Source organism: Camelus ferus, chromosome 9 (assembly GCF_009834535.1).
Source record: "Camelus ferus isolate YT-003-E chromosome 9, BCGSAC_Cfer_1.0, whole genome shotgun sequence".
Taxonomy (NCBI): domain Eukaryota; kingdom Metazoa; phylum Chordata; class Mammalia; order Artiodactyla; family Camelidae; genus Camelus; species Camelus ferus.
This window is the reverse complement of record NC_045704.1, coordinates 53888958-53903363: the sequence shown is the minus strand read 5'-3', so window position 1 is coordinate 53903363 and position 14406 is coordinate 53888958. Positions and strand designations below refer to the sequence as shown.

The 14406-nt window shown below is 43.3% G+C and overlaps 1 protein-coding gene across 1 annotated transcript in view; it reads left to right on the top strand.

Moving 5' to 3' along the window:
• Positions 1-14406, top strand: part of CDYL2 (chromodomain Y like 2) — a 150111-nt gene that overhangs the window by 89230 nt on the left and 46475 nt on the right. The window contains exon 2 of the mRNA XM_032486832.1: positions 11158-11746. Within this exon, the coding sequence (XP_032342723.1) occupies positions 11158-11746 (589 nt within the window). The remainder of the gene's footprint in view (positions 1-11157; positions 11747-14406) is intronic.

Here is a 14406-nt window from a genome sequence, read left to right as displayed (position 1 = left end):
GTACACACTCCATAGACAGAGTGTGGGCTGTCTCCAAAGAGGAGGGAGTGAAAAAGGGCCAGATTGGGTAATTTCAACTGAACTATCTTCAGATTTGTTGATTCTTTCTTCTGTCTGTTCACGTCTTCTATTGAAACTCTAGTGAAATTTTCATTTAAGTTATTGTTCTTTTCCTCTCCCAGATTTCTTTGATTCCTTTTTATAATTTTTATGTGTTTATTGATGTTTTCTATTTGTGGAGACATTGCTACCCTGGCTTACTTTAACTCTTTGTCCATGGTTTTCTCTAGCACTTTGAGCATACTTAAGATAGTTGACTTAAAGCTTTTGTCTAGTAAGTTCAGTGTGTTTCCTTCCTTAGGGAAAATTTCTGTTAATTTCTTCTGTGAATGGGCCATATTTCTAATTTCTTTGAACATTTCATAATTTTTTGTTGAAGTCTAGACAGTCTGAATATTATAATGTTGTAACTCTGGAAATTAGACTTTCCCCCCTTGCCAGGGTTTGTTTTTGTTGCTTGTTGTGGACTGTTGCTGTTTGTTTAGAGACTTTTCTAAACTATTTTTGTAAAGTCTGTATTCTTTGTCATGTGTTATCTGTGAAATCTCTGTTCCTTTAGCTTGTGTTGACCTAGTTGTAATAGATTTCCTTGCACATCAGGAGAAATAAATAAAAAATAAAGAATGGAAATAAAGGAAGGAAAAGAGGGAGGGAGGAAATAAGCTTCTCTCCAGCTTTCCAGGTTGGCTCTGTATTGGGACATTAGTTCAGTGCTTAGGCAGGACATTTACAACTCTACCTTAGTTTTCACTTCCTGCATGCGCTAAGCCTAGAGATTAGCCAGAAGTGAATGCTTTAGGTGAAAATGTTCTTGATTCTTTTCTGAACATGCATCCTGCCTTAGGCATCTACATTTCCTGGTACACACAGACTTTTTTGAATGCCCTAATTTCCCAAGGAAACTCTCCATCTTTTCTTTCCAGGCTTTTGGAGCATCTGTTGTTTTTCTCAGCTGTACTCTTTTGCCCTAGTTGGCAGCACATTGTTCATTTGCTTACATTGTTTTGCAAGAATGACTCTGCATAGCCATTTTTCCAACCTGGGTAAGCTGTGAGCAAAACAAAAAGAAGCGCTTGTGTCTGTTCTTCCGATAACCCCGAAACAAGTTAGAACAAACACAATTCTTTGAGAATGAGGTTTGCCCTGCTCCCCCCAGAACCAAGGACTATATGGTTCCATCTTGGAATGTGGGCTGCTTTATTCAGCACTGCTGCTGAGCTGGGGAGTGGGAGGTGCAAGGGTAAGTAAAACTGACATAGAGCTTTCCTACTATTTTTGAGTTGCGTTTTTCTTGATTCAGCTTTCAGTTTGGTCACTATGAACTTTTTTCCCCCAGAATTCTAAAAATGTTGATTCTGATGTTCTTGCTTGATTTTTCAGTGTTTCTGTGGAGAAACGACCCCTTGGAGCTGTCTAGTCTGCCATTTTTGCTCTTTATTTCAAGAATCAGTTTTTGAATGTCAGCAGGTTCAGCTTTTTTATATTTTCTAGTTTATTAATTCCTACTTTGGTATTTATTCTCTCCTCTTTCTTCCCAAGAGTGTTTTACTGATTACTCAGGATGGATGTTTAACTCCTTCCTTCCTTCTTTCCTTCTGCATCCCAACTGTTTGATGTATGTGTGTACTCATTTTCTCTTTTTGTTTTTTTTTAATTGTTATTGTAATTTTTTCTTCATTCTTTATTTGATGGTTACTTGGGTCACTTTTTCATTTATAAGTGGCTGGGATTTTTTTTTTTTAATTATATTATCTTGTCCTATAGCATTGTATGTATTTAGAGATCCCAGCCTGTACAATATCTTCTTCTTTGGCATTCATTAGAGTTTTTTTCCTCTGATATTTTAGTATTTAATCAGTTTTTAAAAGTGTTCCATGTATGATTTTCTTTACATTTTGTAGAGTTTATTTTTTTTCTTACAAATTATGCAGTTAAAAGTTTGTGTCTATACAAACATATGCAATATTTACTTGATCAACCATCATATTTATCAACCAGTAATATGTCTTTATATCCATATTATTCATCTGCTTGAGCTGTCTTGGTCTGAAAGTATTGAGTTTAAGTCTTCAGTTCAAATTGTTTCTACCAATTTTCTGTTGAATTTTTGTAAGTTTTTTTTTTTGACGCAGAAAAGTTCATACTACTGTGTATTTAGTATTTTTTAATTAAAAAATCCTCCTTTCTTATTTAACACGTTTTGCTCCTCAGTTTTACTTTGATATTCTTTATAAAGTTTGATCCTGCCTGATATATTTTTGTTATTTCTTTGAACTTTTATCACTGAGTAAATATACAGTGAGTACTTAGAATTGTCAGGTTTTATGATTGTTGTTAGTATTACTCAGATGCTTTTTTTTTTTAGTTTTAGTATAACCTGCCATTGTACTTTAAAAAAACCTTGAAATAATTATGGATTTTCAGAAGAGTTTCCATATACCCCTTAACCAGTTTTTATGATAATTTACATCTTACACCATGTGCATTTATAAAATGTGAAACTGTAAACTAACCTACAGACTTTGTTAGGATTTACCAGTGTTTCCATAAACATCCTTTTCTCTTTTAGGATCCAGTCCACGTTACCACATTGCATGTAGTTATTACCTTTTCCTCAGTCACCTCCAGTCTAAGGCAACATCTTAGTCTTCTTGTCTTTCGTGACCTTGACACTTTTCCAGAGCACTGGAAGTGTTTTGTAGACTGTGCCCCAATTTGAGTTTGATATTTAATCATTAGCTTATATGTTTGGGAGATTATACCACAGAGGGGAAGTGCCCTTCTCAGTGGCTCATATCAGAATGTATGTGACATCAGCACAATTTATCACAGATGATGTAACCTCGATCACAGGTGTTGGCTAGTTTTCTCCACTGTACAGTTGCTCTTTTTTTGCTTTGCATACTCTATTTGTTAGAAAGGGGTCATTCTAAGTCCAGTCACTGAAGGGGAGAGGAATTAGGCTCCACCTCCTAGGAGGGGTATCAGTTGGTGGGCATCTGTTAAAACTGCTGTCGCAGTTAGTAGATGTGTTGGGGGAGATATTTTGAGAGTATGCAAATATCCTATTTCCCTTTAAAGTTCTACCCATTAATTTTAGCATCCATCCGTGGGTCTTGTCTGTAGAAGTTATTCCTGTGGTGCTCTAATGGTGACTTCTCTATTTCCCTTATTCTTTTTTAGGTTTACTATTTGGAATTCTTCTATAAGGAATTTTTGTGCCTTCTCCCCCATTTGTTTATGTAGTCCAGAGTCAGCAAACTTTCCATAATGGATCAGAAAGCAAATATTTTCGTCTTTGTGGGCCACGTAGTCTCTGTTACATGACTAGCTCTACTCTTGTATCCTGCAGCATCATAGATAACACATAAATGAATGAGTGGGGGTATGTTCCAGTGAATCTTCATTTTTAAAATGGGCCAACTTCTGATAATTCATTTATTTGCAATCAGGTGAACTCACGGATATGTATTTTATTCTTTAGATTGTAAGTATAGTACTATCACTATTTATTTATTACTTTTTATAACTGTTTCTAAAGTGAAGTATAGTTAACATACAATGTTGTGTTAGTTTCAGGTGTACAGCAAAGTGATTCAGTTTTATATATATATTCTCTTTCAGATCCTTTCCATTATAGGTTATTACAAGATATTGAATATAGTTCCCTGTGCTATTCAGTAGATCTTTGCTGTTTATTTGTTTATATATAGGAGTACGTATATGTTAATCCCAAACTCCTAATTTATCCCTCCCCACACCCCCTGCTTTCCCCTTTGGTAACCATAAGTTTGTTTTCTATGTCTGTGAGTCTCTGTTTTGTAAATGAGTTCATTTGTATCATTTTTTTTTTAGATTCCACATATAAGTAATATTATATGGAATTTATCTTCCTCTGTCTGACTTACTTCACTTGATATCATTATTTCTAGGTCTACCCATGTTGCTGGAAATGTCATATTTAGTTATTTTTTATGGCTGAGTAATATTCCATTGTATATATTTACATATATGTTGCGTGTGTGTGTGTGTGTGTATACACAATATATATACCACATCTTCCTTATCTATTCATATGTCGATGGACATTTAGGTACTTCCATGTTTTGGCTATTGTAAATAGTGCTGCTATGAAACATTAGGGTACATGTATCTTTCCAAATTGGAATTTTCTCTGGATATATGCCCAGGACTGGGATTGCTGGGTCAGATGTTGCATTAAATCTGTTTTTAGTTTTTGAAGGAATCTCCATAGTAGCTGCACCAATTTACACTCCCACCAACAGTGTAGGAGGGTTCCTTTTTCTCCACACTCACTATTTATTTTCTTATTCAAATTGTTCCAGCTTTGGCCACTGGGAGATCTTTGGTTGGCTCCTTTTGCATTCCCCCATCATTTGAGGTTTATTGATCTGCTGACTGAGTGATTGAACCCTTTCTTATTTTCTGGCATTACAAGATCCTCCAGGCTTATTTTTAAAATGGGTTAATTTATATTTTGCTCCTTAACAAACGAAATGTCCTCCTCTTTCCTTCTTACCTGAAGGTCTACCTGACTGGTTTTAGAATTCTTAAGTTCACAGTATTTATTTTTTCAACTTGTGTACCATTTTGGATGGGGAGAGGTTGGGATTTAAGGTTGGGGAGTTTAATTTTTTTTAATTAAGAAGTTTTGTTAGAATAAAAATAGAGTTGGTTTGTTCTCAACCTCTGCTTCCCCCATCACTGAGATCTTTTTTTGGCCTGCAGACTCACAGAGAGATCTCTTCTGGTATGCCTTGTTAGTGTTCTCATCTCATTTCTATTTTCTCCCCTTGCCAGACTTACATTGGTTGAGTCTCTGTTAAACTCTCCTGGATATCTGCTCTCATTTTCCTTAATGTTTTCTTTAAAAACCTCTGTGTCCTTTTCTTCTGTGTTCTTGGAGAGCCTTTCATGTATGTTGTCTACATCACTGACTTGATTTTCTGCATGTTGGCTCTGTCCTTTCCTGGTTCCAGTGGGAATTTTCTTTCTTTGCCTGTGTTTCTTTCTTTGGTTTCCTTATACCTCCTTTTTTATGTAAATGAGTCTTCTTTCAATTCAGTTCCCTTCTCCACTTATTGATTTCATTTCACTGTTTATCTTTTTTCCTCCTTTCTTTTAGAAACAGAGGTCATATTTTCTGTAGTCTTTGAAAACATGACACAAATTTTTCTTAGTGTGATTTTGCTGAGAATTTTTAGTTATGATCATGTTCTGATATGTTTTAGAAGTTTTTATAAATACATCCTGTGATGATGTTGCTGTTACCAGCTGTTGTCTGTGTGTTCTTGATCAAAGAGAGGTCTCTCTGGCTTAGTGTTTCCTGGTAGAGTGGATATGGGAATTTTGAGGCCTCGTCACTTGGATGCTGCAGATTCTCCCCTAGAAGCTAGCTTGACCTTCCTGGCTCTGAGCTGAACTTCTTGGTCTGTTGGCTGTTTCCTTAATGTAGTTTTGATTGGACTGAGTGGGAAATGCCACCTGTTCCTACTGCCTTCTTCTCTGACCAGACGATCTGAAGCCCCTATAGCCTTCTGGATCTGAAACCGTCCATACCTTGTTGTTCCCAGAGCTTGTTCCTTCTTTATTCTTCCCGAGAACTTTGTGACCCAAGTCGTAATGATGGGAGCCTATCCCAGGATGTTGAAAGGATGCAGAAAGAGAGGTCCTCGTCGGGGTGGGTTCTAAGGCCCAGAATCAGAGGAATGTCCCGGGCTGGCTGCTCTGGTGCATGTGTGGGCAGATAGCAGGCGTGGACACCATCTTCCTTTATTCCTTTTTGGCCTTGTTCTTTGCAGTCAGACATTAAGACATGTACTGGTGACCCACAGTTTCTCAATCCAGCGCCATCTGGTGTGAGGGGCGTCCCTTCGAGAATTTGATCGGTAGTCCTAGGTTCCCGAGCTGTTGTTGTTTTATACCTGTTTGGTTTGGTGGGAAGCTGGGATGGGGAATATGACTGCTGATTAGTCTGTGTCCCTTTAAACCAGTGGAGAGTTGGAGCAGGACGGGAGGGAGGCCCACGTGGCATGCTCAGGGATCCCAGGAGAGTCAAGCTCAGGAGGCTGCTTTTAAACCATGTGAAGGTGCCGTAGTTTTCTGTGACCTGGCAGGAGTTGGGGGAGCATCTGAAGCTGCAGGTACACCATCAGCCTCAGTCAGGTTGGGCTCGCTGTGCAGGAGTGGGAGTGGATATGGTGTCCCCATTGAAAGCTTGGGGTCTGGAGCCAGGATGCATTGGACCAAGTCTTTGGTCTCTTGTCAGATGTGGGGTCTTGGCCAAGGTCCTTAACCTCTAGGTGCCTCCTTTATGTCTTCTATAAAAAAGAGAATGAAATTACTCACCTCGTTGGGGTATTTTGGAGATTAAGTGAGTTAATACATATATAATGTTAACATATAGGGATCACGAGCAACAGTGGCTGGCACTTAGAAAATGCTGGATGAATGGTCAGCCTGCCAAGGGAAGCTGAGAAAGCCGTCCTTCGGACTGAAGAGGCCTCTCACTGGTCCATTCAGTCTCTGAAGGCCCCATTCAGTCTTAACTTAAATTGTTCCTTCTAGGAGGGACCTCCCTGTCCATCCGATTTGCAGGAGCCATTCTTCCTCACAGCACCTTTCTCTTCACCATCAGAGCCCTTTCCGTGATTCTTACTTTGTGCTCACTCATTGAAGTGCTGTGTGCCCATGAACCTGGATGGCGGTCTCTGGGTTCACCATGGTCTGCGGTGTCTCGCATGTCGACATGCATTGGAGTGTTGGTTGAATGACTTCATGAAACCGTTTCTTTCTTCAGTGCTTGTTTCCAGTGCTTGGCTCACCCACACGGTTGGCACCTTGCTTGCTGGGTCCTGGTGGCTTCCCGCTGGTGAGGTATAGCCAAGTGGCTAAGAACATGGTGGGGAGTCAGATAACTAGGGTTCCAATCTCGGCTAACCACCTACCGGACTGTGGGATGGAGGGGAAGTTACCTACCTTCTCTGAGCCTCAACTTCCTCACCTGTCCGTAGTGAGAATAATGCCCAGCAGAAAGCTTGGGTATAAAGGTGAAAGCTAACACTTTATAAGTTCTTAACACAGTTCCTGGAGCTTAGCATGTGCCACTAAAGGTGATTGTCATCATCCTTATTCCTAATGAGGTGGCCATCATTTGTCATCGTGGCACTGGCAATAATTACCTCAGAATGTCCCTGCCCACCAGCGGTAGACCAGCATTGGTATTAGCCGGGATCACAGAGAGAAGATGTTAATGATTTGGTTGAACTCTAAGGAATTGTTCAGGGCCTCAGATTGCTTGTCTTTTAAAAGAGAAGCTAGCAGTGCATGAGTTTTTAGTATCATTTGTGTGTTCATTAGTAACTGTGGGAGAAGGGAACTAATGAATGTGTTGATTTGGAGGGGCTGAGCTTTAGGTAGTGCCCGAGGCCTGTGCCTGGTGGGGCATCAGAAGCAGAGCTGCCAGCACCCGGGGGCCTAGCTCTCTGTTTTCAGCGCCTGTGACGAGTTAGGGGATAGTGGAGGAGGTTGGAGGAGCTTAAGGGAAAGAAAGGATTTCTAGACAGAGTGTTGCAGTCGCACGCAAGATCAGGTTCTAAATAACGTGGGCTTTTGTTATCAACAAAACAGATTAGAGCTCTGGTTCTGTTTGAGACTCTCCCGAGGAGAAGAGGAAAAGAGGGTCAGAAAACCCATCCAGGGATGCAGAGAAGGAGATTAGGCCCTAGGAGGTGGCGCATTCAGAGTCTTATGGGAGGTTCTGTTCTCCTGGAGCTCCTTGTGGGCATTGTGGTCTTTCAGAAAAGGCGGTTGTTTTTCTGAACCTGAAAAAAAAAATTGTTTTCTTTAAAATGTTTTAACTGTGGAAGAAATAATGTTTATAAAAGCACTTTTGTCAACTGGCATTTCACGCATCTCAGAGCCATTTCACTCATCTTGTGGTGCTTTGTGGTGGTCAGGACACTTTACTTTCCCCCTGACACTTCAGTCCTTTCACCTCTCCCAACAGCCTTGCTGGAAGCTGCTATTATTACTGTTACTAGTTCTGCTTTACACCTGGGGACGCTGAGGCCCAGAGAGGTTGGGCGGCTTGCCCAGGGTCGTGTGGATGGAAAGTGGCGAGCTGATAGTTTCTGCCCTCGCCCTGGAAATCAGGCTACTAGGGATGGTCCTGTGAATACTGTTCATTGTTGTATTGCGTTAATTTAAGAAGGAGTGTTTAAGTAGATGGACTCTCCCTTCTTCCCAGGGAGGGGTTAAATATCCTAAAGTGGGGGGTCATATTCTGCAAGGGGTGGAAGCATTGTTTTTAAGTACCACGCAGGTTTGTATTCATTCACAGGAGGATATACAGGATTAAGTGGCCTTCCCTATAGAGTGCTAAACTCCTTTTTTTGGATATTCTCCACAACCACCCTATGAAGTAGGTGCTGTGTTCCCCTCTTGCTAGATGAGTCACCTGAGGCCTAAAGAGCTTTAGTAACTTGTTCAAGAACAAAGGACTCCATTGCAGGAGATTTAAACCAGTCTCTCTCCATAGCCTGTTCTTAAATACTATACTAAGGTCATTTTGATGTGTGTGCACCGTCCATCCATCCACCCATCTGTTCCTGAACTCACCTCTCTACTGGCCCTTTCATCCATCCCCCTACCCCCATCCATCCAGTCCTCTGCCTGTTTATAGATCTTTCCATTCACCGACCCATCCCACTCTTATCATCTGTTCATCCATCCAGCTACCCACCCACTTGCCTATCCCACTATTCACACATCTGTTCATCCATCTACCAACCATCCATTTTTCCATTCATCCATCCATCCTTCCACCCACCTACCCGCCCACCTACGTATCCATTGTGTTGGTTGGTTGTCTAATATGGTTTTCTGCTTGATCCTGGGGAAGTAGTTTCTCCATTCTGGGAGCCAAGCACATGCTTTTTGAAGCTAGAGACCTCCATGCCAACACAAATCCCTTAGCTCATATCCCTTAGACATATCTGGGCTTCCTCCTGACACTCGTAGGTTGGCCTTTTCTGGAATCTTGCTATTTCTGGCAGTGTCATGTTGCTTGTTCACTTTTCTTCTTCTCTAAACCTGCAGAGGGTTTCCCCCTTCAAAGTCCTGCATATGTGCAAAGAGCTTCAGGCTCCTCCAGAAGCACTCTTGACTTTCTGCAGCATTAATCACAAATGGATACCCAACCAGCCCCATTCCTTGATTCAAAGATTGGAAGTTGGATTAGTTTGGCATGATTTTACTTTTTCAAGCTATTATAGAGTTTGTGTGATACATCTAAAAATTATGTAATAAATCTAAAACAGATATTCCCAGAGCATTTTATAAGGAAAGAAATTTTAATAGAAATAGGCCAATTTGATTTGAGATAAATCAATTAAGGAAACAATTTAAACTGTCTGTGAAGAAGCCGTATTATAAAGAGGCAGCATGGCCTAGCTGCTTAGGTATTTATTAAGTGCAAAGCAATGGAAGTCATTTAATTATTTTGCATAGCCTCTGTTGTACATAGAACATTGGGAGGCAATCTCACTTTTCAGAGTTTTTCACTTTTTATTACAGAAAAATTTAAGCATGTAAAAATTCCAACATACAAACATAAACAGTCATATAACGAACTGCCATGTACACGTTACCCATCTTTAACAATTATCGACTATAACTGTAACCACTTCTCCCCTCTCGTATTGTTTTTCTTTTCATGAGTTTCGAGGGCATATTCCTCACTTATTACTTAATTTCATTGGGTCAAAATTCCATCCTAGAAAAATATGTAATGTTGACATTGAAATATAATAAACTGTTGACTACAGTTGTTTACTTTTTCATTGAAATTTAGCTTTTTTTTTTTTTTTTTTTTTTGGTAGAGCATTGGGAATTTTCCGTCTTTTTTTTTTTTTTTTTTTTTTTTTGGTTAAAAAATTTCAAATCTGTAGCAAAGTCGAAAGAATAATAAATGAACTCTCACATACCTTTCACCCTGATTCACCAGTGATTAGACTTGGGGCTGGCATTTTCCATGATAGTGCTTGAAGACAGGGGAGATGTCCTTACTGTTGAAGGTACATAGACAGTAGCACGTGGCTTTGAATCCAGATATGAGTTCAGAGCTCACTTCCATCATCTCTTTGCCCTGCATTGTAGGCAGGTTGCCTCATACTTAATCCCTCATCTGTCACACAGAAGTGGTGATAATGTCCCCCTTGTAGGGTTGTGCAGGGTCCATAGTAGGCCCTCAACAGATGTTACCCATCACATTGTCTCACAGCTGCACTAGCTGTGTTGCAGCTGGGGATGCTGAATGGGGGAAATTGGGCTCTGTCGATTCAGGTCATTTTTGGTTAATACGGCAGATTTTGTAGTTCAGAGAGTTGGTACATCCTAGTAATTAAGACAGTAAATCTGGGCTGAGAGTGGTCAAATCCCAGCTCTGTCCTTGCCAGCTTGGAACTCAGTTGTGTGACTTAATTTCTCTGAGCCCCATCTCCCTCACTGTAAAGTGGAGGGTAGAAAGAGTAGCTACCACATCAGGTTGAAAATGAAATAAGAGGAGAAAATGAAATGGGAGCGTCCATGCCCAGCATTTAGTACCGTGTCCGCCTCACACGTGCACAGGGGATGTTCCTCATCGTTGGTGTTGCTGTAAGGACACATTAGCACAGCGCCTGCCGTATAGATGCTCAGTGTTGCTTAGTATGAGTAAGGGTGAAAGCCCCACACCAAATGGGTCTTTGAAGCTCAATGAAAAGACTACGGGTCTTTGGTGAACGCTTGCAGTGTGATGTGACGTAAGAGTCAGCTTGGATAGGCATGTAGATGCAACCCCTGGGCACGCGTCCGGTGGTCATGGGAACCACCACGCACCTTTGGTTCCATTCAAGGATGTCCTCAGACAGACCAGCCTTCTTGAAGGCTCCTGGAAGTGTCAGGAACAGCTCGGCCCAGGGTCAGGGCAGATGCTTCTATCCTGAGGGCCTTGTGTTGCTCTAGCTGCCTGGGACTGATTTTTCCCCTCTCTCTTTCTTTCTCTCTCTCTTCTCTGATGCTCCTCTCATGTCCCAGGTGGAAAGGATCGTGGACAAGAGGAAGAACAAGAAAGGAAAATGGGAGTATCTGATCCGGTGGAAAGGCTACGGGAGCACGGAGGACACGTGGGAGCCGGAGCACCACCTCTTGCACTGTGAGGAATTCATCGACGAATTCAACGGGCTGCACCTGTCCAAGGACAAGCGGCTCAAGTCAGGGAAGCAGGCCAGTGCCTCCAAGCTCCTGCGTGACGGCCGAGGCTCGTCGGTCGAGAAACTCTCCCACAGACCCTCCGAATCGGGAAAGAGCAAAGGGACTTCCCATAAACGGAAGCGAATCAACCCATCCCTTTCCAAGCCGAAGAAAGGCTATTCAGCCAAGCTCCCTGCGGGAGGCGACAGGGCCACCAAGACGGTGTCTTACAGGACTACCCCCAGTGGTCTGCAGATAATGCCCCTGAAGAAGGCTCAGAATGGGATGGAAAATGGGGACGCTGGCTCGGAGAAGGAAGAGAGGCACTTTGGAAACGGGTCCCACCAGGCTGGCTTGGATCTGAATGAGGTCGGAGAGCAGGACCTGGGGGACTGCGATGTGACCCATGCGGCTCTGGCGGAGAACGGGCTCGGTACGTGGCTGGTCTTCCTCTCGCGTGGCAGTGGGGCTTTGTGGGCAGCCTAGGGAAAGACCTAAGACCCCCTCCCCCATCCCTGACTCTTGGCCAGGTGGTAATTCTCCCTTGGTCTCTCTCACTAGGGCCATGCGAGCCCATGCTGGTCACAGACATGTGTGCATGTGGGGGGCCCAGCCACTGATGCTTTAGCCAAGGCCTGCCACGGATCAGAAATCTCTGCACTCAAACACACCCAAGGCCATGGTAACCACTCTGCAGCCCCTGCCCTGAGGGCAGCTCAGGTCCTCACTCCCCCAGAACCAAAGACTCCTGTCCCTGGGGGACCAGTGCCATTCCAGGCAGCACACACCTCCCAGAGCCTTTGCTTTCTGTCTCAGTGTGCCCCCAGCACTGTCACCCACATCTCCTCCATCTCAGACCCACTTTGGACTTGAAATTCTCCAAACTGGTCCTTAAGCTGGAGGCTCCTGGCCCTCATCTCTGGCTGGCATGCATGACCTGGCCCCATGTCTATACGAGGTCCTACATGTTGCCCGGACCCCATCCTAGGCTCATTCTTTTGGTTTGCACCTTCTTGGTACAAACTGGAACCAAACAGTTAAGTTTATGGAGTTCCTCCCTCTTACCAAGTCCCCACAGGAAAACTTAAGGAAAGAGGAGGCAAGACCCAGGTATTTAAAGCTCCTAAATCTGACATTTCCTCAGTAGTCAAAAGTGCTTCTTGACTGAGTCCTTAGTTGCCCAAGTCTTCCAGGTTATGGGTCTGTACCTGTTACCTGCCCTCCCTCGTTTCTCAGCTACCTGTGTGTCTCTGGGGTGTATTTTTCTCTTTAGCTGCCAAAGCCCTGAGCCTTGGGATGTCAGGAAATTCTGTGCAAGTGTGGACAACCTGTGCCCTACAAAGTAGGGGCATCTGATGTCTTGGAAGGAACCAGAGTGTGTATGGGGTTAGGGGTGCCGGGACACAGGTGGGACGGGCTGGAAGAGTTCCCAGAGGGATGGGGTGATGGATGCAAATGCACGTTAGAGGGATATTTATTTCAGTTCCGAGTACTCAGGGCATGCCTGGCTGGGGAGAGCCTGCCGTCTTTAGGGATCCTTGCTGGGTAATCCGAGGAATCCGCTTTGGGGTTGCTCTTTCTCCAGAGAGAGGAATTTCACCCAAACAGGATTTATTTAGCAGTCTCTGCCCCACATTGGCTCACGTTTCCATCTGGGGATCCCTGATGCTGACATGACTCTGCCTGCTAACATATGTAAAAGCTGTTTGTTTTAAAAACCCATCTCTCGGGGAGGAGTGGGCTTGTGCAAATGAGGCCTGGCACAAACATCGGTGTCTGACGTTCCTGTGACAGCTGCCGGCGGTGGAGGGATTCCCTGTCTCAGGAAGGGGAGCTTTTGAGGCTCCTTGGGTGCAGACTCAAGAAATCTGGGCATGATTGCCGGCACCCTGGCTGGTATCAGCCCCCTGCCCTGTGCAGGATGTGAGGTAGGATGGTGTGCTGATTGTAGCTGCCAGACTGTACGGCGGAGAGAGAAGCAGATTTGGAGAAAGGTTGAGATGAGGTGCACTTCTCTTCCATGCACCTTTCTGGAGGGGGCAGGGCTGCTAGCCGTGTGCTCTCCATCCTTGGGCCTCATCAACATCCCTGGTCTGTGATCTGGTACCCCCACGACTGCAGGAAGCAGGCGAAGATGAGCCTGAGGGCCTCAGTGGTGGCCCTGTTCACTTCCAGTGCTTTGCTAGACCTTTCTCATCTCTGATCTCTTGCTGGCTTCATTTTTCCCCAATTAAAAAAAATTTTTTTTTAATTGAGTTATAGTCAGTTTTAAGGTTATTCTTTCGTTTGTTTGTTTCAATGGAGGAACTGGGGATTGAACCCAGGGCCTCGTGCATGCTAAGCATGTGTTCTACCACTGAGCTACACCCTCCCCCTTCCCAACATTGAATGTTCTCTACTCCACTTGGGTCCGTGCCTGGACAGAGAGGAAGAAGCCACCTGCCTCTATTTTGTTGGGTGTTGGGTGTTCCCAAAGGGCCTTTTTGCCTAATCACATCCTTGAGGTTCTCCTGAGGCTAAGGCAGTGCTTCTCACGTTCACCTGTGTATGATTACCTGGCACTTTGTTAAAATGCAGATCTCCTAGAGTCTGAGTCACCAAGTCTGGGGTGGAGCCCAGAAGATGGGATTTTAACAGGCACCTCAGGTGGCTCTTATGCATTTTGAGACATGCTCTGTGGCAAAATGGGGTGGCAGTTATGTTTCATATCAGGTGTCAATTGAAATCAATTCAATACTTTTTTTTTGCGGCGGGGGGGAGTTCTTCCTAAGAGTTCATCACGATGCTAGGTGCTTAAAGTATTAAAAAGGTAGATAAGGACTGCTTCCTCTGAAACTGACAGTCTTCTGTCCAGTAGGTTGAGAGTGGATGTCTCTAGGTTATTGTTGAGAAGACGCCTGAGGCTGACTCACTGGAAGGAGTAACACGTATGTTACATAGATGGTACGTCTCCCCATACCTGCACTGACATCTTTTGTGGTCACTGGGGTGATAAATACCCCAACCACTGTCAGCCTTTAACACTCTAGTTAGAAATAGTGTTATATCAAGGTCTTGAGGCAACTGGGGAGAGGAAAAGACTAAGAATCCTTG